Genomic DNA, 27,992 nt, shown 5'->3' on the forward strand with positions numbered 1-27,992 from the left:
ACCATCAAAATCCGTTGAGACGACGCCTTATGAACTGTGGTTTAGCAAGAAACCAAAGTTGTCGTTTCTTAAATTTGGGGTTGCGATGCTTATATGAAAAAGTTTCATCCTGATAAGCTCAAACTCAAATCGGAGAAGTGCGTCTTCATAGGATATCCAAAGGAAACTATTGGATACACCTTCTATCACAGATCCAAAAGGCAAGACTTTTGTTGCTAAATTCGGAAACTTTCTGGAGAAGGAGTTTCTCTCGAAAGAAGTGAGTGGGAGGAAAGTAGAACTTGACGAGGTAACTGTACCTGCTCCCTTACTGGAAAGTAGTTCATCACAGAAAACTGTTTCAGTGACATCTACACCAGTCAGTGAGGAAGCCAATGATAATGATCATGAAACTTCAGATCAAGATACTACTGAACTTCGTAGATCAACCAGAGTAAGATCCGCACCAGAGTGGTACGGTAATCCTGTTCTGGAGGTCATGCTACTAGATCATGATGAACCTACGAACTATGAAGAAGCGATGGTGAGCCCAGATTCCGCAAAGTGGCTAGAAGCCATGAAATCTGAGATATGATCCATGTATGAGAACAAAGTGTAGACTTTGATTGACTTGCCCGATGATCGGTGAGTCATTAAGAATAAATGGATCTTCAAGAGGAAGACAGACGTTGATAGAAGTGTTACTATCTACAAAGCTAGACTTGTCGAAAAAGGTTTTTGACAAAGTTCAAGGTGTTGAATACGATGAGATTTTCTTGCTCGTATCGATGCTTAAAAGTCTGTCCGAATCATGTTAGCAATTGCCGCATTTTATGAAATCTGGCAAATGGATAAACAAAACTGCATTCCTTAATGGATTTATTAAAGAAGAGTTGTATATGATGCAACCAGAAGGTTTTGTCAATCCAAAGGGAGCTAACAAAGTGTGCAAGCTCCAGCGATCCATTTATGGACTGGTGTAAGCCTCTCAGAGTTGGAATAAACGTTTTGATAGTGTGATCAAAGCATTTGGTTTTATACAGACTTTTGGAGAAGCCTGTATTTACAAGAAAGTGAGTGGGAGCTCTGTAGCATTTCTGATATTATATGTGGATGACATATTATTGATTGGAAATGATATAGAATTTCTGGATAGCATAAAGGGATACTTGAATAAAAGTTTTTCAAGAAAAGACCTCAGTAAAAGCTACTTATATATTGAGAATCAAGATCTATTGAGATAGATCAAGACACTTGATAAGATTTTCAATGACTACATACCTTGGCAAGATTTTGAAATAGTTCAAAATGGAACAGTTAAAGAAAGAGTTCTTGCCTGTGTTGCAAAGGTATGAAATTGAGTAAGACTCAAATCCCGATCACAGCAGAAAATAGAAAGAGAATGAAAAGTCATTCCCTATGCCTCAGTCATAGGTTCTATAAAGTATGCTATGCTATGTACCAGACCTATTGTATACCTTGCTCTGTATTTGGCAAGGGAGTACAATAGTGATCTAGGAGTAGATCACTGGACATTGGTCAAGAATATCCTTAGTAAGGACTAAGGAGATGTTTCTCGATTATGGAGGTGATAAAAGAGTTTGTTGTAAAAGTTACATCAGTGCAAACTTTTACACTGATCCAGATGACTCTAAGTCTCAATCTGGATACATATTGAAAGTGGGAGCAATTAGCTAGAGTAGCTCCGCACAGAGCATTGTAGACATAGGATATTTGCAAAATACATACGGCTCTGAATATGACAGACCCGTTGACTAAGCTTCTCTCACGAGCAAAACATGATCACACCTTAGTACTCTTTGGGTGTTAATCACATAGCGATGTAAACTAGATTACTGAATCTAGTAAACCCTTTGGGTGTTGGTTACATAGCGATGTGAACTATGGGTGTTAATCACATGGTGATATGAACTATTGCTGTTAAATCACATGGCGATGTGAACTAGATTATTGACTCTAGTGCAAGTGGGAGACTGAAGGAAATATGCCCTAGAGGCAATAATAAAGTTATTATTTATTTCCTTATATCATGATAAATGTTTATTATTCATGCTAGAATTGTATTAACCGGAAACATAATACATGTGTGAATACATAGACAAACAGAGTGTCACTAGTATGCCTCTACTTGACTAGCTCGTTAATCAAAGATGGTTATGTTTCCTAACCATGAACAATGAGTTGTTATTTGATTAACGAGGTCACATCATTAGTAGAATGATCTGATTGACATGACCCATTCCATTAGCTTAGCACCTGATCGTTTAGTATGTTGCTATTGCTTTCTTCATGACTTATACATGTTCCTATGACTATGAGATTATGCAACTCCCGTTTACCGGAGGAACACTTTGGGTACTACCAAACGTCACAACGTAAATGGGTGATTATAAAGGAGTACTACAGGTGTCTCCAATGGTCGATGTTGGGTTGGCGTATTTCGAGATTAGGATTTGTCACTCCGATTGTCGGAGAGGTATCTCTGGGCCCTCTCGGTAATGCACATCACATAAGCCTTGCAAGCACTGCAACTAATATGTTAGTTGTGAGATGATGTATTACGGAACGAGTAAAGAGACTTGCCGGTAACGAGATTGAACTAGGTATTGGATACCGACGATCAAATCTCGGGCAAGTAACATACCGATGACAAAGGGAACAACGTATGTTGTTATGCGGTCTGACCGATAAAGATCTTCGTAGAATATGTAGGAGCCAATATGGGCATCCAGGTCCCGCTATTGGTTATTGACCGGAGACATGTCTCGGTCATGTCTACATTGTTCTCGAACCCGTAGGGTCCGCACGCTTAAGGTTACGATGACAGTTATATTATGAGTTTATGCATTTGATGTACCGAAGGAGTTCGGAGTCCCGGATGAGATCGGGGACATGACGAGGAGTCTCGAAATGGTCGAGACGTAAAGATCGATATATTGGACGACTATATTCGGACATCGGAAAGGTTCCGAGTGATTCGGGTATTTTTCGGAGTACCGGGTAGTTACGGGAGAAGTAATGGGCCTTGATGGGCTTTAGTGGGAAGAGGAAAAAGGCTGCTGCGCCCCCCCTCCCCTTTGGTCCGAATTGGACTAGGGAAAAGGGGGCCGGCCACCTCTCCTTCTCCTCCTATTCCTTCTCCCTTCCTCCCCTCTTGGTGGACTCCTACTAGGACTTGGAATCCTAGTAGGACTCCCTATCCTGGCCGCACCTTTGCCTTGGCCGGCCTCCTCCTCCTCCATCCTTTATATACGGAGGCAGGGGCACCTCTAAACACACAAGTTGACACAAGTTGATCCACGTGATCGATTCCTTAGCCGTGTGCGGTGCCCCCTGCCACCATATTCCTCGATAATACTGTAGCGGAGTTTAGGCGAAGCCCTGCTGCTGTAGTTCATCAAGATCGTCACCACGCCGTCGTGCTGACGAAACTCTTCCCCGACACTTTGCTGGATCGGAGTCCGGGGATCGTCATCGGGCTGAACGTGTGCTCGAACTCGGAGGTGCCGTAGTTTCGGTGCTTGATCGGTTGGATCGTGAAGACGTACGACTACTTCCTCTACGTCATGTCATCGCTTCCGCAGTCGGTCTGCGTTGGGTACGTAGACAACACTCTCCCCTCGTTGCTATGCATCACATGATCCTGTGTGCGCGTAGGAATTTTTTTTGAAATTACTACGAAACCCAACACGTAATGGTGTGTCCAAATGTCGTAACCGTACTTTATTAGATATGGTGCATTCTATGATGTCTCTTACCGATTTACCACTATCTTTTTGGGGTTATGCATTAGAGACAGTCGCATTCACGTTAAACAGGGCACCGTCTAAATCCATTGAGACGACACCGTATGAACTATGGTTTGGCAAGAAACCTAAGTTGTCGTTTCTTAAAGTTTGGGGTTACGACACTTATGTCAAAAGGCTTCAACCTGATAAGCTCGAACCCAAATCGGAGAAATGCGTCTTCAGGATACCCTAAGGAAACAATTGGGTACACCTTCTACCAAAGATCAGAAGTCAAGATCTTTGTTGCCAAGAATGGAACATTTCTAGAGAAGGAGTTTCTCTCAAAATAAGTGAGTGGGAGGAAAGTAGAACTTGATGAGGTAATTGTACCTTCTCTCAATTTGGAAAGTAGCACATAAGAGAAATCCGTTCCCGTGATGCCTACACCAACTAGAGAGGAAGCTGATGATGATGATCATGAAACTTCAGATCAAGTTGCTACTGAACCTCATAGGTCGACCAGAGCACGATCCGCACCAGAGTGGTACGGCAATCCTGTCCTAGAAGTCATGTTGTTGGACAACAGCGAACCTATGAACTATGAAGAAGCTATGATGAGCCCCGATTCTGATAGATGGCTTGAGGCCATGAAATCTGAGATAGGATCCATGTATGAGAACAAAGTGTGGACTTTGGTGTACTCGCCCGATGATCGGCAAGCCAAAGAAAATAAATGGATCTTCAAGAAGAAGGTTGACGATGATAGTAATGTTACTGTCTACAAAGCTCGACTTGCCGCGAAAGGTTTTCGACAAGTTCAAGGGGTTGACTACGATGAGACTTTCTCAACCATAGCGATGCTTAAGTCTACCTGAATCATGTTAGCAATTGCCGCATTTTTATGAAATCTGGCAAATGGACGTCAAAACGGTATTCCTTAATAGATTTTTTAAAGAAGAGTTGTATATGATGCAACCAGAAGGTTTTGTCGATCCTAAAGGTGGTAACAAAGTGTGCAAGCTCTAGCGATCCATCTATGGACTGGTGCAAGCATCTTGGAGTTGGAATATACGCTTTGATAAGGTGATCAAAGCATATGGTTTTATACAGACTTACGGTGAAGCCTATATTTACAAGAAAGTGAGTGGGAGCTGTGTAGCATTTCTGATATTATATGTGGATGACATATTATTGAAATGATATAGAATTTCTGGATAGCATAAAAGGACACTTGAATAAGAATTTTCCAATGAAAGACCTCGGTGAAGTTGCTTACATATTAGGCATCAAAATGTATAGAGATAGACCAAGACGCTTGATAAGATTTTCAATGGGTACATACCTTGACAAGATTTTGAATGAGTTCAAAATGGATCAGTCAAAGAAGGAGTTCTAGTCTGTGTTGCAAGGTGTGAAGTTGAGTAAGACTCAAATCCCGACTACGACAGAAGATAGAGAGAGAATGAAAGTCATTCCCTATGCCTCAGCCATAGGTTCTATAAAGTATGTCATGCTGTGCACCAGACCTATTGTGTACCTTCCATAAGTTTGGCAAAGTGGGTACAATTGTGATCCAGGAATAGATCACTAGACATTGGTCAAAATTATCCTTAGAGGACTAAGGAAATGTTTCTCGATTATGGAGGTGACAAAGAGTTCGTCGTAAAGGGTTATGTCGATGCAAGCTTTGACATTGATCCGGATGACTCTGAGTCTCAATCTGGATACATATTGAAAGTGGAGCAATTAGCTAGAGTAGCTCCATGCGGAGCATTGTAGACATAGAAGCAAAATACATACGGATCTGAATGTGGCAGACCTGTTGACTAAACCTCTCTCACAAGCAAAACATGATCACACCTTAGTACTCTTTGGGTGTTAATCACATGGACATGTGAACTAGATTATTGACTCTAGTAAACCCTTTGGGTGTTGGTCACATGGCGATGTGAACTATGGGTGTTAATCACATGGCGACGTGATTTATTGGTGTTAATCACATGGCGATGTAAACTAGATTATTGACTCTAGTGCAAGTGGGAGACTAAAGGAAATATGCCCTAGAGGCAATAATAAAATTGTTATTTTATATTTCCTTATTCATGATAAAGGTTTATTATTCATGCTATAATTGTATTGACCAGAAACTTAAATCATGTGTGAATACATAAACAAATACCGTGTCCCTAGTGAGCCTCTACTAGACTAGCTCGTTGATCAAAGATGGTTAAGGTTTCCTAACCATAGACATGTGTTTTCATTGATAACGGGATGACATCATTAGGAGAATGATGTGATGGACAAGACTCATCCGTTAGCTTACCATATTGATCGTTCAGTTTTATTGCTATAGCTTTCTTCATGTCAAATACATATTCCTTCGACTATGAGATTATGCAACTCCTGAATACCGAAGGAATACCTTGTGTGCTATCAAACATCACAATGTAACTAGATGATCATAAAGATGCTCTATAGGCATCTTTGAAGGTGTTTGTTGAGTTGGCACAGATCGATATTAGGATTTGTCACTCCAAGTATCAGAGAGGTATCTCTGGGCCCTCTCGGTAATACACATCATAGGATTGCAAGGAAATGACTAAGGAGTTAGTCACGAGGTGATGTATTATGGAATGAGTAAATAGACTTGCCGATAACGAGATTGAAATAGGTATGAAGATACCTACGATCGAATCTCGGGCAAGTAACATACCGATGGACAAAGGAAACTACGTATGTTGTCATAATGGTTCGACCGATAAAGATCTTCATAGAATATGTAGGAACCAATATGGGCATCTAGGTTCTGCTATTGGTTATTGACCGGAGAGGTTACTCAGTCATGTCTACACAGTTCTCGAACCCTTAGGGTCCACACGCTTAACGTTCGTTGACGATATAGTATTATATGAGTTATGTGATTTGGTAACCGAATGTTGTTTGGAGTCCTGGATGAGATCACGGACATGACAAGGAGTCTCTAAATGGTCAAGAGGTAAAGATTTATATATAGGACATTATTCGGCACCGGAAGTGTTTCTGGGGGTACCGAGTACTTATCGGATCACTGGAAGGGGTTCCGGGCACCCCTGGCAAAATATATGGGCCTTATGGGCCAAGAGGGGAAACGCACCAGCCACAAGGGGCTGGTGCGCCCCCCATATGGGCCGACCTAAGGAGGAGAAGGAAAAGGGAGAAGGGAAAGGAAAGTGCAGACTAGGATTCCCACTTCCTTCCCTCCCCCCGTCTTTCCTCCACTCCAACAAACATGGCAAGGGGCGCAGCCAAGGGCAGGAGCCCAAATAGGATTCGGTCCTACTTGGGGCGCCCCTTGGCCTCTCCCCTCTCCCTCCCACCTATATATATGAGGAGGGGGCACCTAGCACACCCCAGACAATTTCCTAGCCGTATGCTGCGCCCCCCTCCATTGTTTACACCTCCCGGTCATATTTTCGTTGTGCTTAGGTGAAGCCCTGCGGAGATCACTTCACCATCACTGTCACCACGCCGTTATGCTAACGGAACTCATCTACTACCTCGACGTCTTGCTGGATCAAGAAGGCGAGGAACATCATCAAGATGAACGTATGCTGAACGCGGAGGTGCCGTACGGTTGGTACTAGATCGGTTGGATCGTGAAGAAAGTTCGACTACATCAACCGCGTTGTGAAACGCTTCCGCTTATGGTCTACAAGGGTACGTTGACACACTCTCCCCTCTCATTGCTATGCATGTCCTTGATAGATCTTGCGTGTGCGTAGAAATTTTTTGTTTTCCATGCAATGTTTCCCAACACTTCGTGCGTCCACCGGTTTCGTGATGTCCAAATAGACCACATCAACGAGATGATAGATGCTCGTTCTCTTGTTGAGAACCTTGCATCATAGAAAATGTCAGTTGCCCAAGTAGATGGGTGAAACCGCGAGAGTTTGATGTCCAAGAGCTAGCGAGCTTCCTCTCAGAACCTCGACGTCTTCATCCTTTGCCTTACAACGTTTGCACAGACTAATCTCTCGGATATTCCAAAATTTGAGGGTGCATTCATCGGGAAGTATTCCACGAATAACCCTCCACCAGAACACTCTCACCTTTGGTACCACTTTGAGAGACCATATTGACTTCCACAACTGTTGCTTACTTACTGAAGATTCGGTAACCTGCCCTTCTTCTCGAGTTTGATGCTCTTTCTGAATCACTAGAGCTCGATACGCTGACTTAACAGTGTAGATGCCTATTCTCTCATGTTCCCATGCCAATGTGTCTTCGGCCCCGCCGCGTCGAAAATGAATATTCAAAATAGCCTCCGTGTCCGGTGCGATCAAATTGTGTCGAACTAGATCTTGTTTCCAAGTCCAGTTATCTGAATCAATGAGCTCCCTAACCTGGGTGATGTTCGTACCTGACGGTTTGAATAAGTTCTGGTTAGTGTTGTGGGGATCCATTTGTTTGTCCATGGATTGATTGAAGTGCCATCACCAACACGCTGAACAATCCCCGCAAGTAGAGCTTCATGATTGCCCGCCAAGTTGCTGAGGCAGCCTTAGGTGCTGAAGCATGCGGGAAATCAGTATCTGGGAAATACATGCGCTTCATAACTCTGGCACAAAGTGATGTTGGATTTTTCATGAAGCGCCAACCATGTTTGCCAAGAAACGCCAGATTAAACATGTGAAGATCGCGAAATCCCATCCCTCCCTGGCATTTTGGTTTTGCTAGTTCCTTCCAAGAAACCCAATGAACTGCCCTCTTGTCAATAGAACTACTCCACCAATACCTTGCCATACTATATGTGAGTTTTATGCACACCTTTTTATCAACAGAAAGCAGCTCATGATATATGTGGGAATCGCCTGAATAATTGTTTTGAGTAAGACCTCTCTCGCTGCACATGCAAAGAGTTGCTATGACCAACCTTGCATCTTGCTCCGTGCACGTTCGCCAATGTGCTCGAAGGTACCACTCATAATCCGGTCAACGACAATGGGAAGACCAAGATACCTGGCACTGAACGCTTCTACCATGATGCCCAGTGTTCCTTTGATGTTCTGTCTGATGGAGCTAGACATGTTAGGGCTAAATAATATTGCACTTTTATCCTTGTATACACGCTGACCTGAAGCCTCATCATAGATCCTCAAAAAGTCATTCAACCTTTCTGCACATTGATATTTTGCATTGAGAAAGATTAGACAATCATTAGCGAAGAGCAGATGACTCACCCATGGCGAACGCACACTCGCCCTAATGCCTCTATCAATATATCCTCAATAAAATTTAAGATTGGATGATAAGCCTTCTTCACAATGCAGAAACAAGTACGGTGAAGCGGGATCACCTTGCCGCAGCCCCCTAAAGGGCGTGAAGTAGGGTTGCAGCTCACCATTTACTCTAAATGAAAAACATACAGAGGTGACACACTTCATGATTAATCTGATCCAAATAGGGTTGAATCCCAAATGAAGTAGGATGGCCTCCAAGTAGTGCCACTCGACTCTGTCGTACGCTTTCATCATATCCCGTTTAACTGCACAAGCATGGTTTTTACCTTTCTTCATTCTGCGAAGTGTATGAACACTTTCAAAATCCACCAATACATTGTCAGTAATCAAGAGTCCAGGAACAAACGTGCTTTGTTCCTTGCCAATGATCTCATCCATGCATCCCCTCATGCGGTTAGTGATAGCCTTGGTTGCAATCTTGTATAACACGGGGCACAAAGCAATAGGTCAATACTGGGAGATCGATTGGGGGTACCGTACCTTTGCAATCAAGGTTATGGAGGTTCATTAAGGCATGTCGGTAGTTCACCCCCATTGAGAAAACCTAGCACTGCATTAGTCACATCATCTTCCAACAAGTGCCAATGACGTTGAAAAAACCCCGCCGTGAAACCATCCACCCCCTGGGCTTTAGATGGTGCCATCTAAAACAACGCATCATGGACTTCTTGTGCCACGAATGGTTTCATTAGCATCTCATTCATCTCCAGTGTAACCTTCACCGGTACATGAGCAAGCAGCTCACTCGTATCAAAACATGCCCTAAGAGGTGTATAATGCTTGATAGAACGACTGTATTTCCTGTTTATCTTCTCCTTCATCTGCACAAACTGAGCCATCAGCTCTCTTCAAGCCACTGATTCTGTTCATTCGTTGCTGCTGCTTAACTTGTGCTTGAAAGTAGCCTGTGTTACGATCACCTGCACGGAGCCACAAAACCCACGAGCGCTGGTGTAACCATACTTCCTCTAGCCAAAGCGCCTCGCACAATTTAATTATAGTAGCCTTCTCTTTGTCAGAAGGCCCCCGGCCTATGAACTATCTTTGCAGCTTGTCAAGTTTCTTCTGCAATTGCCTAACTGACCTCGCGAGGCATCCAAACTCCTTGGATCCCCATGGTTCAAGTGCTTTCTGTAGCGCACCCAGCAACTCCACAATCCCTTGCAAGCCCGGTGCTCTTGCTTGTTTTCGCCATGTTTCTATGACTATTTCCTCATAGTCAGAATGAGTCTGCCATACCTTCTCATATTTGAATTGCTTCACTCGATGTGCACCGTTCGGCCTCCTCGCGTCGTGGATCTCTGTCACCACAAAACAGTAGTCAGACTCGATGGCACTAATATGGCGCACACGAATATCTTCATAGCGCTGACGGAAGGCTTCATTCGCAAAGGCTCGGTCTAGATGAACTTTAACATTAAGATTTCCACCTTGCCTATTGTCCCACGTATAGGCCATTCTAGACCAGCCAATGTCTTGGAAGGAAACATCTACGACGGCTTCATGAAATGCCTTCATTTGCCATTCCGGTCGCTGCATCTTACTGAAATGTTCATCACCAAACATCGTATCGTTAAAATCGCCCAAGCACATCCACGAAGAATGGGGCAGGGCATGTAATGTCCGAAGAAAGCGCCAGCTGTGATGCCTGTCTTCGACCTGCAGTGCACCATAGAATCTAGTAAACCGCCACTCCGATGCGGCTTGGTCCTTGACTCTGACCGCCACATCAATGTTGTTCTTGCTATAGTTTTTCAAGACAACATCCACGTCCTTGGACTAATAAAGCCCAATACCACCACTTAACCCAACACTGTCAACTGCGAAACAACCGGAAAAACCAAACTGATATCGCAAGTCTTCAACTCTCTTAACCCTAATTTTGGTTTCCATAACAAATAGCAGGGCAGGACCTTCTTGCTTCACCAACCGGCGAAGCTCTCAAACTGCCTCGGGGTTCCAAGCCCCCAGCAGTTCCAGCTGATACAAATCACTGGGATGGGCAGCGCTGCTATGCAGACGCTGTCGAGTTTTTAGGCATTGGTTTCTTCTTCTTTGGAACTCTCTCCTCTACTTGCTCATCCCCTTCTATGACTGAATCTAAAACTGTCTCCTGAGGATCAACATGAGCTGAACTATTTATAGTTTTTCCATTCGTCAGGAGCAAAGGTGCAGGATCAATCGTCGGTAAACTTGTTTAGCTGCCTCTTTCCTTTTGTTACTCGATGTTCTGTTCTTGATAGGGGAGTTCACCTCAACTCCATCTTTACCAACAATACTAGAGTTCTTGGACTCCCGTTGACTGCGCGGGCCTGAGAAATGCTCTTTGTCCGAACTATCACCTGACGCAGTCTTCTTCCTTTCCTTTGGTGCTCTCAACTTAGGCCCAAAGGGTAGTTCACCTTTTTCATCGCGAGGGCCTGGAGTTGGGCAGAACAGATCGGAGTGACCCAGTCTACCGCAAGAGAAGCAGAAGTGAGGAACTTTCTCATATTGTATGTCATACAGGTCTGTCTTCTTCCTCTTCGCGGAGTCGATCAGGATCCATCTCCTCAAAGGTTTACTCATATCATGTGAGATTCTAGCTCTCAAAAATCCCCCGCATGATCGAACTGAATTGAAGTGGCTTCCATGTCAATCTGCTGTGCTATTAGTTTGCCCCAAGAAACATCTCAAAGGTTATATGGGAGATTCGGGACCCTAGCCCATAGATGGAGCCGGTTAAACTTGACCTCATCAGGTTGCATGTAGTCCTCAAATTCTGCAAGAACAATAGCGTTGTTGCTGACATGCCATGGGGAGCCGAGCCAGATGCGATCGTGATCTCGTTGTGCCTCAAATTCTGCCATGAACGTATTCTCGCACATCGATCTGAATTTCAGTCCTCTAGGGTTACCCCAAGCTGGCCGGAGTGCATTAGTAATGGTTTGGATGTGTAACAGGTGCCTATGCAAAACCCTACCCGCCAGTAGCCACTTCTTCGCTTCCCCTTCCTCTGTATCATCTATGACCAGAGGGGTCACTTCCTCATTAGTAATCCCAAGCTTCCCGAGCGCCTCCTCTAGCCGCGCCCGAGCCGACCTCGAAGAACTAGATCCCGACTCGGTCTGCTTGCCGCCAGCCGATGAAGCCATCTCCTGCCAGAAACCAGTGGGAGCCCCGCCGGAGAGATCCGACGAGCACCGTATGAGTCCACCGGAACCCTAGTCGCCGCCAGGGGGTTTTAGGTTTTTGTGGAAAAGCCTACTTGAATAATTGAGACACCCGAACTGAGCTGCTAAGAATACACGAATGTACTCCCTCCGTTCCTAAATATAAGTCTTTTTAGAGATTCTACTATAAAGACTACATTCAGATGTATATAGACGTCTTTTAGAGTATAGGTTCACTCATTTTGCTCCGTATGTGGTCTATAGTGGAAACCTCTAAAAAGACTTATATTTAGGAACGGAGGAAGTATCTGGTTTACATGTACGTATATCGGTATTGGTTTGACTCAAGCCTAAATGGCCGAAATCACTAATTGAGGAGTACTCGTTGCAAAGATCACCCCAAACCCCTAGGTTGCGACAAGTGACGTGTTGCATGTGCGCCACTTGTCGCAAACTGGAGTTTTCCCTTTTTTTAAATCCGTTTATTCAAAACATTTTATCTCTTAAACCGTGCGTCTAAATCTCGAACCGCTTTCACCGTTGGATTCCTCGCGTCGTGATCTTCAAAATTAGATCCCATGTTGATAGGTTTTAACGAACTTTTTTCACGAAAAAAACCAGACAAAAAAACCAAACCGGGAGCACAGGTTTTTTCCCTTTCCGAAAGAGGCACGCCCGTGCCTTTCGCAAAATCACAACCGTGCCTCTGACGGAAGCAAAACCGTGACTCTCGCGGAAAAAAAAGAGAAAACACGTTTTTTTCATTTCCGAGGAGGCACGGCCGTGACTCTCGCGAAAGCACAACCGTGCCTCTCACGAAAGCAAAACCGTGACTCTCGCGAAAGAAAAAAAACATAAAATGTTTTTTTCGTTTTCGAGAGGCACGGCCGTGACTCTCATGAAAGCACAACCATGCCTCTCGCGGAAGCAAAACCGTGACTCTTGCGAAAGGGAAAAAGACAGAAAACACGTTTTTTCCTTTCCGAGAGGCACGGCCATGACTCTCGCGAAAGCACAACCGTGCCTCTCGCGGAAGCATAACCGTGACTTTCGCGAAAGAAAAAAAACAGAAAAAACGTGTTTTTCCGTTTCTGAGAGGCACGACCGTGACTCTCGCGGAAGCAAAACCGTGGCTCCTGCGAAAAAATGCGTTTTTCGTGCAAAAAAAGTTGGAATTTTTTTTGGTCGAAAAGAGGAAGACCGGTGAAAAACCGAAACGTCGAAAAAAATCGGGAAAAACGTTTAAAAAGCTGAAAACGTGTGCGGAAAAATAAAAAAAATCCGGAAGGAGCGCCCAGAGCGCGACATGTGGCAAATGGCTGAGAGTGCGCCAAGTAACGTTGATAGTTGCGAGGCTCCCGAAGGAGCGCTTGTTAACTTTTTTTTGGAGCGGTAAGAAACAACTTTATTGATCAAAGGGGATGTTCAAAGGAATACAAATGGGATCATGCGGGTACCCTAGCCACAAATGGCGACCCATACTAAGCAAACTGAAAATTTTACCAAACTATGAGCTTCTTTGTTCGTGTCTCTACCTTCATATATAATATTACAAGCCTGAAAATGCAATTTGTTCTCCCTGATCTCACGAATGATAGTGTCGTTCATTCCACGAGCATCATTTTTTATGTCGTCCACTACCCCTTTGCTGTCGCATGAAATAATGACTTTGCCTAGATTTAAATCCAAGGCCAGTGCTTGAGCTTCTCGACATGCTAAGGCCTCCAAACAGGCAGGGTCTGTAACTCCAGGAAACACCATTGACGAGGATCCTAGGAACCGGCCTTCGTCATCCCTGCAAACAGCGGTAGAAGCACCACTGGCGCCATCACGGGATAGCCCTCCGTCGACATTGATTTTGACCATACCTGCTACTGGAGGTTTCCACCTCTGTGGGTGCCTAGCCGGCACCACACAAACAATGCTATTCGGAACTTTTTTGATTGCCTTCAACTCTGATATGAACCGCTGCACAAAGATATGAGTGGCATGTGGACTCTGGAAGTTTGATTCGTGGATCGCCTTCCTCCTGGCTGTCCATGTAGCCCAAAGAGTAACTGTCAACAACACAAATTTATCGTGTGAGAGTGCCTCAATCATCGCAAACAAGCACTGCTTCGCCGATGGTTCTATAGTGGCAATGAGGTGTTCAGCAAGACCTCCATCGGTCAAAGCCCATATACATCTCGAAGACGAGCACTCAAGCAAAGAATGGCGCCAAGAGTCTCTAGCACCACATAGCTGACAATTATCAGAGTGGGACATTTTCCTGCGTTTGCGGACATCTTCGGTAGGGATTGATTGTTTTGCTAACCTCCACAGAAAATTCTGAATCTTTCCAGGGACACTAACATGCCAAAGCTTCTTCCATCCTCCTTCTTTTGCTGCTCTATTGGAAGCGCTCGCGCGGCCCTCGAGCCATGCTTCACGTCTCCGTTTGGTGCTTGTGAGCATACGATATGATGACTTCACAAAGAAATGTCCGTTCCTCTCAAAATGCCAACTCCAGAAGTCAGTATCCTGCCTAGTAGAAAGCGGTATGCTCATGATGGCATCAACATCTGCCAGTAAGAATAATTGTTGCAGCAGTTCACGGTTCCATGAGGCCTCTGTATGGTTAATGAGCTCGAAAACAAAAGTGGGCCGGGCAGCACACAAGCACACTATTGGCCTCATATTTTCATCTCTGGGGAACCAGTTATCTAGCTAGATGTTGGTGGATGAACCATCACCAATCCTCCTAATCAGCCTTTGGCGTAAGATATCTCTTCCCTCTGTAAGTGCTCTCCAAATTTTTGATGGATGGTTACCAAGTTCAGCTGACAAGATTGTTCTAGTGGGGAAGTAAACATCTTTCAGGGCACGTACAATGGTTAATAAGACGGTCTTATCTTAAGTCTTACATGTATTTTAGAGATGACAAAAAATATATGTCTATAATGGGTTATATCTTAGCGTTATCTTTAATAACTTGTCATCCCTTAAAACATCGTGAGACAAACTATGCTAAGCGATCATCTCTTGTCTTTTCTTAAATAAGAGAAGACAAGCCTTTTTTTATGAGATCTCTCTCCTCCACCTCATCATTTATCCTACGTGTCACTCCTAAGATAGCACCATTGTACATGCCCTCATAATCCTAGCACACAAGGTGTCAGGGGACTGTAGGAGCGCTTGTTAACTAATGGTTCCCCTAAATGGCGTATTTGGGAATCAGTAAAAATATGTGGCACAAATGGGCAGCCCAACAAAGCCCACGGACGCCAGCGGCTGACCACAAACATCCAAATGCGTTCGCCTCCTTTGCCCAAAACATTCGCTGCCATGGCCTAGGCACCGCCGCCGCCGCCGCCGCCGCCGTCTCCACCCGCACCCTCCCCCTTCCAATCCTCTCCGTGGTCCATGGCGCCGCCGTCGCCGCCGTGTGTCTCAGAGAGGCTGCCGTCCAAGGGAAACGCCGGGAACCGACCCGAGCAGTGTGGGAGCGCCTCCTCTATACTCTCCCCAATCCCGCCGATGCTCTTTTCAGCCCCTCTGCCGCCGCCGTCCAAGGCAATCTCTGGAGCGAGTCGAGCCTTGCGGGGAACCGGGGACGCCTCCTCTCCGCCGCTGTCCAAGGGAATCTCCGGGAGCGAGCCGAGCAACTTGCCGCTGCTTTGTGGATTTTGTTATTTCCTGGACTACGATGAATGCTACTCTGAATTTATGCTGATGAATCTGTTTATTTGCTCCGTACTGAATGATCGGAGGGGTAATAATTCGGCATGTACTAATGGCATTGCATATCATTTTGCTTTGTAAATATCAGTTTGCTTTGTGTAAATATGTAGCACTATGTGAGCATAATTGGTTTAGTGCCAAATTGGCATGCCAATGTTTGGCATTGTGCCAAATATTGGCTACTAATTGGTTGGTTATGAACTTGTCTTGCCTTCTCACATAAAGTTGCCAATATTGGCAAGTCTTGATATTGTCAATATTTGGCAATGCCAACATTTGGCTAGCCAAATATTGGCAACAAACCAAGCATAAGAAGTGGTGGTCAGAGCACCACGAAGTCCAGCGAGCTGTCCATTTACATCCTGAACCATACTGCAAGGGGTCTGGACCGGGGACATTTTGGAACGGCAACTTCATACAGCTCCATGAAATTTACAGAAAGATTTTATTTTGTGGAAGCTTAGAAACCAGCGAGTTGGGCATCAGTGCATAGTAGTCGACTCTCTGTTGTTGGTCGTGTAGATGCTAGGTGTAGCAGGTTCGGAAGAACTATGATCTTCCATAATGTGTGCAACGGGGACAGTGTTCATGTCATTTCATAGTTATGCATTTTCTGTGATCCTAAAATTAGAACTAATGCTAGCTTCTGCAAATGGAACATTCAGATATACAATAGGGAAGAAAAATTGCGACCCCATCTTGATGTTGGTGGAGGTATATGTGCTACAAGTCGCTCGACCCCATGTCGGCACTCGAGGTGATGAAATTCCTCTCATGCATCGTTTGCTTCATCCGTACTGTGGTCCTTTCTATAAATAAAAAAATCTTCTTGGCAGCAGGTCTTGGTGTTGGTTGTTTTGGATTCCGGGGTAGCAATCCATCACACTGCTCCTCACCTTTGTACGTGATGCTCCCTTTTGAAAATTCTTTCAGAGAAGGAGCATATTCCAATGAAAGGTACATACGTGCATCATCAATATTTCCGTTTGAAAGGATTTCCAAAATTCATTCAGGTAGGTCGCCTGTTTTTACTTCAGAAGTTCAGATTGATCTAGGTACGCTATATAAAAAATGTATAACATACTTATAAGTTGGTTTATTCACTTTCCTAGCTACAATTACTTCTTCAACATGTAGTCTGCTGCTGCGTTGCCTCACGTGTGCGTGTGCGACTTGCGTGTATGGTGTGTCTGCTTCATGTGTGTGTACTAGCTAGCTAGGCGAAGGTCTCATGCTATATGGTTTTATCCAATTGATACATCTTCAGAATTCTGCACAGTTAAAATTTTCTTATTGTTTTGCATTGTAACAGATGTCTGATTAACATGCATGACTGACTCACTCTTCTGTCAGCATCCACATCTTCTATGGACATCCGGTGGATGGTGTATGTATTTCTTAATAACTTTTAGTATGACTTTGTCTCTTATCACCAGTAAATTCAATGAGGTATAGCTCCTGAGAAGCAGAATTAAAAGTGAATGTGATTATTAAGGAGACACTGCATCTTTATATAAGTCATGCGACGTTGCTTTATTACGTATGTTTGTTATGGCGCTGCTAGAAGGAGGGCGCAAGAGGGCCGCCTGGGGGCCTTTTGCCCACGGCCAGGCAAGAGGGAAGGGATTTCCTTCTTAATTCTTGCTTCATTAAATTGATACATCTCCTCTCTTTATATAGAGAGGTTTACTTGACTCCCAAGCAAGGCTTACTTGACCCCTAAGCAAGCGACCCTTATCTCTAATTAACCTAAGACTAACGGGCCCATTAGGCCCATTACATACTCTAACACTACACCCCACTTGGACATGCAGCTTGTCCTCGAGCTGCAGCCTAACCAACTTATAACCATGACTCGACGCAACACAAACCTAACACCTAAAAACAAGCCTTTTACATCTCGGCTTGTTTTATTATTCTCAACCTAAAATGGACTGGGACGCTTTATTTTGGACCCCTTAACAAAAAGTGAACACCATCCGCACGTCGGACGTGCACGTGTACAGCCACCTGGATCCCATGGACACCGCCTGGACAAAAGGAGTGCATGTGTATGGCCACCTAGAAGTGGTCACAAGAGTGACTAGCAAAGGCGCCCTCGTGGCGGCCGGTGGCGGAATGCAGTGGTGCTACGCGGTGCGCTCCTGTCGGTGACAACATGCCTTCTCCCTACCGGACGGCTATTGGTCTGCACCGCACAGGGAAGAGTGGAGGGCTTGCGATGGAGAATGATGAGGAGGGGTGCGCCCCCCAACCGTCGATGTCGCAGACTTTGAGGTCGCTGCCCACGGGGAAAACAGCATGCCCGCCGCCCGTGGGGGAAACCGCATGCCCAAGATCCTGGACGCAGCGGACGAGATCGAGGTCCTTTGCGCAGCGAAGGGCAACTTGGAGGAGCGGCAGCTGCAGACCACGCATCTCCCGCACATGCCGACGCGCTAGGAGGCCGCGCGCAGCAACCTGCAGCCTCACCGCCGCCGACACGTGGTGGGTAGCGATCCAAGACGGAAGCGGTGCCGGCGACGGCGGGGACTTGATCTGCTGGATGTGGACGCCCGGGGACGGCGGCGGCGCTGATGGGAACGAGGTTGTCGCAGTCCCGTCGTAGGGCATCCCATACTGGACGGCGGAGCTGACCGGCGGTGGCTGCTGCAGTAGCAGCGGCTGCTGCGGCAGAGCGCCGGGCGCGGCGGGGCCGCCAGGAGCGGCGGCTGCCACTGCAGCCAGGGCCCATCGACAGCTGGAAACGGTCGGCGAAGTCCTGAACCGTGGAGGTGAAGGGAAAGCGGCCTAGCTCTGCCAGGCAGCTCCCGCGGATCGGTGGCCCAAAACGAAGGAGGCAGAGCTCGCGGAAGCGCTCCCAAGGGGGCATGCTGCCCTCGTCCCGCTCGAGGGCGTAGTACCAGGTCTGTGCCGCGCCGCGGAGGTGGTAGGAGGCGAGCCAGGTACGCTCAGAGGCGAGGGTGCGCTGCCCGCGAAAGAACTGCTCGCTCTGGTTGAGCCAGTTGAGGGGGTCTTCCGTGCCGTCATAAGTGGCGAAGTCCAATTTGGCAAACCGCGGCGGTGTCTGAGTCGGAGCGCCGTGGCCAACTGGCTCGAAGGTGTGAAGCAGCGAGGAATGGGGCGCCCGGTCAGCATGACCGTGGCCCGAGAAGTGCCCCGCCGAGCCGGAGGGGTTGCCGAACTGAAGAGTGGGCGCGGGCGGTTCTCCCGCCGACGTGTAGACGGGTGGCGGCGATGATCCGGTCAGCCAGGCCGGTATTTGGGACGGCGACGGTGGGAAGCGCACTTGTTGGATCGGGAGGCCGGTTTGCGTGGGTGACCCGGGCCCCGTGCTGGGCGGTGGCGGGGCCGGCAGCTACGGCTGCGGCGGCATGGACCCGGGTGGTGTGGTCGGTGCAGCGAGGGTCGGGGTCTGCCACTGTGGCCAGGAAGGCGCGGCAGCTGGAGCTGCGGCTGCCCGGACCCGGGAGGCGTCGGGGGCGCGGCGATCGCCGGGGCCGGCCACTGTGGCCAGTGGGGGGTGACGACGGCCGGCGGCTGACCGGGCCAGTGGTGGTGTAGAGGCCCGATCGGATTGGTGGTGGCCGCATACCAGGGCAGCACGGCCGGACCGGTCGCGGCGGTCGGCGGCAGGGGCGGCGGCTGCCTGTAAGGCCCAGCAAGGTAGAGGTGGATGCCCTGGACGGCGGTGACGAGGCCATTAAGGATGCCGGTGATCTCTGCAGGGGGGTAGACGGTGGCCTGCAGTGCGGGGAGGGGCGGCGACTGGCCGGTGGAGGCCCCCGCGGTGGGTTCGAGCGTCGCGGTGGTGAGGGCGGCGGTGGTGGACAGCGGCGCGGTGGGCAGCGGCGGGGTGGGAGGTGGAGCAGACATGATCGGACCCAAGCTTCCTGATACCAAATTGGTAGGAGCTAGGATCCTACATGGTCTAGAGCGTAGGTTGTAGGGGAAGGAGGAGGCTGGACGTGGGCGATCTCGCGATCGCCGGCGGCTGGGCGCCGTGGTGCGATGAAGAAGAGGCGGCGGCGGCGCAAGAGGCGGCTGGGGTTAGGTCTCCCGGCTCCCTTCGGGAAGCCGAGCAAATAATGATTGCTTCTTGCTTGATTAGATTGATACATCTCCTCTCCTTATATAGAGGGGTTTACTTGACTCCTAAGCAAACTACCCTAATAACGATAAGATAATTGGGCTAAGCCCCTAATAACAATAAGATAACTTGGGCCACAACCCACTGGGCTAAGCCCCTAATATGCCGGTCATAACAATGTTAGTGATAGTGATTAATTTTTCTTATCTTGGAATAGCAGTTCTAGGTTGATGAGGATGTTAAAAAATGAGAGTTCATAGAAAACCATCATTTTATAATGTTATGTTATTGTTCTTTTTTGTGAACCAGGTTTCTATGATCATTTAGAAGAAAACCTAGAGCTTGCACGGGCTCTGCAAAAAAATCTGAAAGATGAACATCCCTTTGTCACAATGTTCTGGTGGGGGATGTTCTCAGATAGTACTCCATCAGTTCATTTCAACGACATTTAGTTGTGGCTATTTTCTTTTTTTATCAACAAATAACTTAAAAGTAAACAAAGAAGTGACTACCTGAAGCTATACATATGGGTGGTGCTTGAAGCCAGATCGATCTGGGTGAGGAAGTTGACAAAGAGATGGTGGACTCCCAGGAAGGTGATGCTACTGCAGGGTGGTGTGGTGGCCAGCAGCCGAGGGGCATATCTCCAGGAGGTGGATGTGTGGTGTAGCCGCCGCAGCACTGCAACTGTGGTGGCATATTCACACAGTCCACCAGCCAGGCGAGCGATGTGAGCCCACGCAACACCAAGTCCTTTTGGTCAGAGTTGCTAGCGAAGCAAATGCAAAGATCGAACGACATGGCTGGATACAACCAAGGATAAATTACGTCAAGTTGAATGTTGACGGGGCTTTTGACCCGGACTTACTCCAAGGTTCTTATGGAGTTGTTATTAGAGACTCAAGTGGCAAGTTTATTGCGGCGGGAAACGGGAAAATTGAATGGTGTGGTGATGCTCTTATGGCTGAGGCAATGGCTCTGCGGTTTGGTCTCAACCTAGCTACAACTGTCGGATGCAATCGCATAGAAGTGAATTCTGATAACGTTGAAGTGATTGAGGCGATGAAAAATGGTGGACAATCATTTGGAATTGCGGCAGCAATCTTTGATGATAGCTATCATATTGCTTGTGATTTCCCACATATTATTTTGAGCATATTCCTAGGGAGTCAAACTGTGTTGCCCATGATCTAGCTAGTCTAGCTAGGAGTAAGGTGTGTTCTGGGTGGATGGATGTACAACCCAATGAGATTACTGCTTCTCTTGTGAATGATGCTACTTTGATCACCTTGCAATAAAGAATTTTAGATGTAATAAAAAAGTCCTTTCGATCGGTCAGATGACTGGGTTGTCGCCGGCCGTAGCCTCTTGTACGATATATCTCTTGCTCTTCCACTGGAGACCATAATCAAAGGTAAGCACTATTCCACTTTTCTATTTGTGTGTAGTTATTTCTGCTGACTACCCAAAAAGTAGTAGTAATAATCTTTAGAGAAGAGCTTCATGCACTCTCTGTTCTCCATTTTTCCCGGTTTCTATATAAAGCTGAGAAAATTATATGACCCTATTGCACATGTGTCTCTGAAGACAAACGCCTAGATTACATCAGCAGTTCATTCAGAATTCGTTATATCATACAATTATGCGGTCATACATTAGTTATTGAGGTCATGTTTTGATGTTACTATTTTTTTACTACGTGTATTATTTTTCTCAGTCATTACTACCTTTTGCATTTCGAAGGATAGGTACAAAGGCATACGAAAGCTGAACTGGTTATACTGTAGGTATTGATGCTTCCATGTTAAAGCAATTTGCACTGCGTGTAGTGCTTTTATCCAGTCATTGTTGCCTTCTGGTATAGCAGATTAATTTTGCAGAACACCCAAAAATATACACTGGTCCCAAAAGTTAGTACAGACGTATGAAAACCTTTTAGTTACTTGGATATAGTTTCACAATATATTTGTTTTACTTTGTGGGAGCAAAATCGTTAGATAACAGATATAAGGATTGATCTTGAAAAAAACAAACTATATCCAACTCTCTGATCCTTCCAGAATAATTTTGAAGTATGGAAGGACCATTTCTAAAGGACCTTTAAGTGGGCAATCATACAGATGGAAGCTCATAGTTCCATTTGCTAGGATATGGGAGGTGAAGAACTCCGGCACAGGAGCTGTCTATGAGATCAACTTTGTCATGTTGGATAGTTAAGTTATTACTCTATACCATGTTTCACCAAAAAGAAAAAGGGGATATGATCTCCAATTGTTTGCATATTCGTGCATTACCCACATTGCATTCGTCCATCCGGGAGGCGCAATGGAATTGTTGGTGCCAGAAGAAAGGGTGTGGCAATTCAGAGATCGGCTTACAGAAGGATGCATGTATACAATATTAATTGCCAGTATATGATTTATTGACACGCCTTGCACCACAGGCATGTTTTTTTTTCCAACCCATCATCATCCAGAGATTGACAAAGTGCGTGAAAGTAAGGAACTGATTTCTACTTTTCCTTCTACGACTTATAAATATAATCGCCTATTCTTCAGAGCTTTTGCTCTGTTTGTTTCCACCAATTCTACTGTTCTAACATTTCTAGCACTTAGTTTAATACTCTCTCTCTCTCCCCCTCTCTCTCTTAACTTCTTTTCCAAAAGAAAGGCAGGACGCTTGCAATATTGACATTTTCCATAGCTATAAGCATTTGAATTTCAGCTCTACTTTGCTCTTCTATTCGCAGGTTGAAGCTATAAGGCAGTCAACCAAGTTGTTGAAGCGGGAGTACTCTGTCGTGTCCACCAGTCCACATGGAGCTGCTGCTACTACTGCCGCTGCTGAAAATGGCGGTGCTACCATCAGGAGGCTGAGGCATTCTTCAGTGGGTCAGGGTGCATTGGTTGTTCAGCAAATGTGCATCTTTGTAGTCTGAGATTGTTGTTATACAGATGTAAGTTCCAATAGCCTCTGATATTTGATTCAATTTTTAGGCTAAAACTAGCAGTCTTTGTTCAGTTTTGTATCTCACTCTATAAGATTAGACTGAAATAGTTGCTTGGAATAACCTGATGTGCTAGGAAACAAGGAAATATATTTCTTAATGGGAAATAGAGGCAACATTTTTCTCCATTATTTTTATTATATTAGGCAAGAGTTACTCTGCAATATGGCGCTCTTAGTGCAAAAGAAATATCAATGGTAATTTGGTGTTTACATTGACTTATGTTTCTGTTAAATCTGCCATAGTTTTCTGTGTTGTTCCTTTGTTTTTTTAACTGAAGTGGAATCATTAATTCTGTTGTATGTATGGCCGCATTATGACAATACTTTGGCTAATTGATTCTCAAAAAATACTTTGGCTAATTCTTACGTGCATGACCATGTATAGGTATCACTGGACTTGGTATTTGTACTAGATGCACATGCACATAGAATGATGGTTGCATATGTTTTATGTAATAAAAGTTATTGTATTAAGAACGGTCAGTTTGGGTTTTGTTCCTTTTTCTATCTGACCTTCTCTATTTTTTGTTCTCATGTTGGTACCTGACCATGATTATTTGTCCGGATTGTGTGATTTTGTTCAATATTATGACGACTTAATAACAACTTAATAATAGATGTTCCATTAACAATGTATCATCAGGTAAACCAGCTGATATGGATAAGCTGGCAGGATTGTTTTTTTGGCTTTGATGATCAGTACAGAAATATTTGGTACTTATCATGATCAAAATTCACCCTCTTATGGTTGCTACCCTCTGCATCATGTTTTGGGGGCTGTTTGGATGGTAGCCCAGAGCTGCCCTGCCAATTTTTTGGTAGTTGACCGATGGGTTGGTGGATGTTTGGATCGCAGCCAATTTTCCAGACCCCTGCCAATTATTTGATCACCCCTTAAGATTTTGCAGCAACCTGTGGGCGAGTCCGTGGTGCCTGCGCCAAAATTTTGGCAAGCCCTAGTTTTGGTAGGGCTAGCATTGGCACCAACCAAACATCTCATGTGTGCTCCTTCCTGCAATTACTCATTGATAATTTTACAATTGTTTTCTTGTTATGGGTCATGGGTTATCTGTTGAAGTAGTAATGTGCAACCAAACTATAATAAATCATTTGAGTTCTTCTTTCCATTGGTTACTTTGATTGAAGAGTAGGGGCATCTTGACGTTTTTCTTCAACATTTTCACCATACCTCTTTGTTTCCACATAGATTTAACCCATAATTTCCCGATCTCCCGGGTTAAATGTATCCAATGGTTTTCCTTTGTTTAATTCTCCCTTTTCATATCCTCTACCGTGAGAATTTCTCCAAATTGATTACCATCCAGAGTTTCCTTGGTTATAGAACCATCCATTATTGTTATATTTTTAAAAGATTTATACTCCCTCCGTCCCGAAATTCTTGTCTAAATGCGAACGTATGAAATCATGTTTTAGTATTAGGTACATCCGTATCTAGACAAATTTAAGACAAGAATTTTGGGGCGGAGGGAGTACTACTAAATTCAAGGGAGCATAAGTGTGGTGTCTTCGTTTATAGTGCAGAAACCAAACATGATGTTACCCTGTTGTTTTGTAATGTAGTTAAAGCTTCTTACACATATTTCGCAATCTTTGTTTTGTAATGTTCAACTTAAGCTTCTCAAGTTAGATGCTCCAGTTCACATGCAACAAAATCTAGCAATGAGTGTAGTGGCATGAGCGAAAACAGATTCTTATTTCAAAGTTGACTTGCTTATGAGCGAAATCATATTGGATTTTAGATGTATATAATTCCTTAATATATGAAACCAAAAAGAAGAAATTACAAGGAGTATATATATAGATAAAAAGAAGAAAATAGAAAGAATTATACAGAGAGTACAAGCTAATCAACGACGGGCCAACATAAGGGCACAGCAGCTCCGCCTGCTCGTAGTGCAGCGGAAGCTGAACCAGCAAATTGGTTGTAGCAATAACCATTAAAACCAATTGGTTTGTCACAAAATACTGAACTTTGTTCATACATGCAACCAATATGTATTTACAGGAGGATCAACTCGCCCAGACAACAGTTAAGTCAGATTCCTCCTAGAATGACATGATAAGGGACCAGGATATAGTGACCTCAATCTCACATGTATCAACATTAAGTGCACCTTTGAGTCTACCACGTTCCTGAGGTGTAAAATATATAGTGTCATATAATTGTTGCCCACCAACACCATAAGCACGGACAAAAACTTCCAGGTAGTCTCCCTGTCCAATTTCAGCACAAACAACATGGCGTTGTAGCTTAATAGTGCCATCGTCAGCACGAGGCAACCCATTATCACCGATCACAAGCAACCCAATTGTGAAGTCATTTATACTGGCAGTTTTTGCAGCAAAACAACCACGGAAACCATCTGGCCATGACCCATGGACGACTTTCATACTGACTGCGGCCTCTACTGACTTAATAATTTGGCCAAATGTCAACTCAACCGTGCTGATCTTGCCCGTGAAGGCACGGTTAAACAGGGCTGACTCAAGCGGCTGAGGATTACTGAACGAATCAGCAACAAAGATTAGATCTTGATCCTCAGATTGCCCGATTCCTTTCACTTTGAGGTCAATCTCAAAGTACACAGGATCATCCAGCACAACAGCACGTGCAGGACCAGTCAGTGCTAGGTATGGAAACTGCATAGAAAATTAATCAAGTAAATACCACTGTTTCTTATATATATACACCTTAACAGGAGTAAAAGTGGAATGTAAATGTTATATTCTGGAAAAAAATGTCCAGAAAATATGCGATCCATTTTATAATGGGAATTTAGTTAGAGTAACCTAAGTTGACATCAATGCCATGAAAACACGAAAAAGTAACTTTGATTTAGCAGAATGCGGCAAGAGGATATAAATTACTTCCAAACAAGGTTTAATTTCACAAGAGAAGCAACTGTCAAATACAAAAATCAGAGCACGTCTCGGAGAGGCCAAGGGATACAATAGACTCGAAAGTGACTTACCAAGAGAGGAGTCAAGAATCAGGTAACCAAGTTAACATAAAGAAGAATGGGGACTATACCCAGATAAGAATTCTAGGATAGAACAGACACAATAAACTTTTAGATCTTGACAATTTCCGCAAACCAAAAGTATGTCTTACATGCACTTCTCCAACTGAGATCATCAACTTATTGGCATGAGTTCGATTCATATTTGGTTACCAATATTTTTAATTCCACGTGTACATGTACAAACCATAAAAATGAAATTCAAGTTAGGAGACTCATCTTATGCTTGGTTTGTTGCCAATATTTGGCTAGCCAAATGTTGGCATTGCCAAATATTGGCAATATCAAGACTGGCCAAATATTGGCAACTTTATGTGAGATAGGCAAGACAAGTTCATAAACAAAATTAGTAGCCAATATTTGGCACAATGCCAAACATTGGCATGCCAAATTTTGGCACTAAACCAATTATGCTCTTAACCTCTACACCCTCCCAATCTAACAGATCACGATTTCAGTTAGAGCCAACCAAAATTCATTTTAACTGCACAGTTAATCAGCATAATTGCAAATTAACCCAATACCTTAATGGCTAGAATTCAGGTTTATTGTCAGTTGTATTTTGCCTAAATTCGAAATGCAAGCTCAAAGTGCTTTAGGTATTTGAAATGCTGATGATGGCAGGCACATATGCTCTTCATATATAGCTCAGCTATGAGCTATTGTTATTATTCATTCCTGTCTCCATTTGCCAGAGTTATTCCTACCGTGCAATTTCCTTGCATACCTTATAAGAGGTAAGATGTTCTTTGAACCAAACCAAACTGGGAGGTGGCATCAGGCTTGTCAGTTTTGCTCTTAAGAAATATACATATGCAATGTGTAACTTCTTATTTTGCAAGGATTGCTACTTGCTACTAGGGTTAAGTAACGAAGGTACTGTACTAAAAATCTCTAATCAACAACATACTACTAATAATAAAACAATGTAAGGCTTAGCTGAAGAACAGATCAAAGAGTAATCATGTAAGTATAGGCAAGGGGCTAGCAAGCCAAAGGCACGAACCCCGTCAGTGATGATCTGGCAGTTATCCCTTCCACGCTCAAAGATGATATTGCGCTTGTAATCCACCAAATCACGTGCGGCGACATAACCATACACATGCAGCGGCCAGGTTAAACCTGAGTTCTCTTTGGGTGAGATTTTGACTTCAAAGGGCTGCAGAGTGGTGACGGGGCAGCCGGAGGACATGCCGGAAGCAACATCCGTGAACCGCGCGCTGGGGATAGTTGCTGCATCACATGTAGTTATGCATATGAGGTTTCGATTGCTATCAAACTAGTATCTTGCTAGCTCCTCCCTCCATGTGAGGATAGACACATGTCCATCTATAAAAAGAAGAAGAAAATTAAGAAGGGTGTACTTACTTTTATTCTCCATGGAACCGATCAGATCGCCCCATAATTGCATCCACCATTTGTTGAACTCGAAGCGATGTCGTTCAAAGACAGGCAATGTGACCTTGTATACTGGCGGCGGCCGGCGACGCGTTTCCTTGACCGTCTTCCTCACGCTCGGTTCCTCTGCCTTCTTTCCAATCCTAGGTACCCTTTTCTTCCTCTTCCCGACCGCCCTATCCTTGCTTGTCGACCCCGCATCCATCTGCATCGAATCCATCTCAGTCTCTCCCATTCTCACGATGGCGCGCACCTCACCTTGGAGTTGGATAGTTTGTGTAACCCTCTTTTTTCCGCGACGAAACCCTAGACTCCCTCGCCTCTCCTCGGCGTGGGCAGTTTTTTTTGTTTTGTGTTTTATCTACTATCTACTTATACTCCTATAAAAGAAAGAGAGGACAGAGAACCAATCCATCTTATCCGTCTAATCCTAAAATCTAACGATCAAGATCTTCCTAATGTTTAACATCAAACACAGACAGAGCAACTAATCCCACCCACGATCGATCTCCCGTCAAAAAAAAAAACCCCACGATCGATCCGCTCGGTACCGCTTCGCCCCCCACCAAAAAATC

At 44.9% G+C, this 27,992-nt stretch overlaps 1 protein-coding gene and 1 long non-coding RNA gene across 4 annotated transcripts; one reads left to right on the forward strand and one right to left on the reverse strand.

Moving 5' to 3' along the window:
* Window positions 1-15,422: 15,422 nt before the first annotated feature.
* Window positions 15,423-23,107, forward strand: LOC123137979 (uncharacterized). Of its 3 annotated transcripts, none has more exons than XR_006468709.1 (4): window positions 15,423-16,636; window positions 16,719-17,266; window positions 20,279-22,466; window positions 22,719-23,107. It is a non-coding gene; the product is annotated as an uncharacterized lncRNA (long non-coding RNA). The 3 variants fall into 3 exon arrangements; XR_006468708.1 differs by having other exon boundaries at window positions 16,719-16,836; window positions 17,192-17,266; window positions 20,279-23,107; XR_006468707.1 differs by having other exon boundaries at window positions 20,279-23,107.
* Window positions 23,108-24,793: 1,686 nt separating this feature from the next.
* Window positions 24,794-27,775, reverse strand: LOC123134409 (uncharacterized). Its single transcript, XM_044553671.1, has 3 exons — window positions 27,388-27,775; window positions 27,026-27,252; window positions 24,794-25,639 (listed from the first exon to the last, which is right to left on the reverse strand). The coding sequence occupies exons 1-3, from the start codon at window positions 27,650-27,652 to the stop codon at window positions 25,046-25,048; spliced, it is 1,086 nt and encodes a 361-aa protein (XP_044409606.1). The 5' UTR covers window positions 27,653-27,775; the 3' UTR covers window positions 24,794-25,045.
* Between the last annotated feature and the right edge of the window lie 217 nt (window positions 27,776-27,992).

Source organism: Triticum aestivum, chromosome 6B (assembly GCF_018294505.1).
Source record: "Triticum aestivum cultivar Chinese Spring chromosome 6B, IWGSC CS RefSeq v2.1, whole genome shotgun sequence".
Classification (NCBI taxonomy): domain Eukaryota; kingdom Viridiplantae; phylum Streptophyta; class Magnoliopsida; order Poales; family Poaceae; genus Triticum; species Triticum aestivum.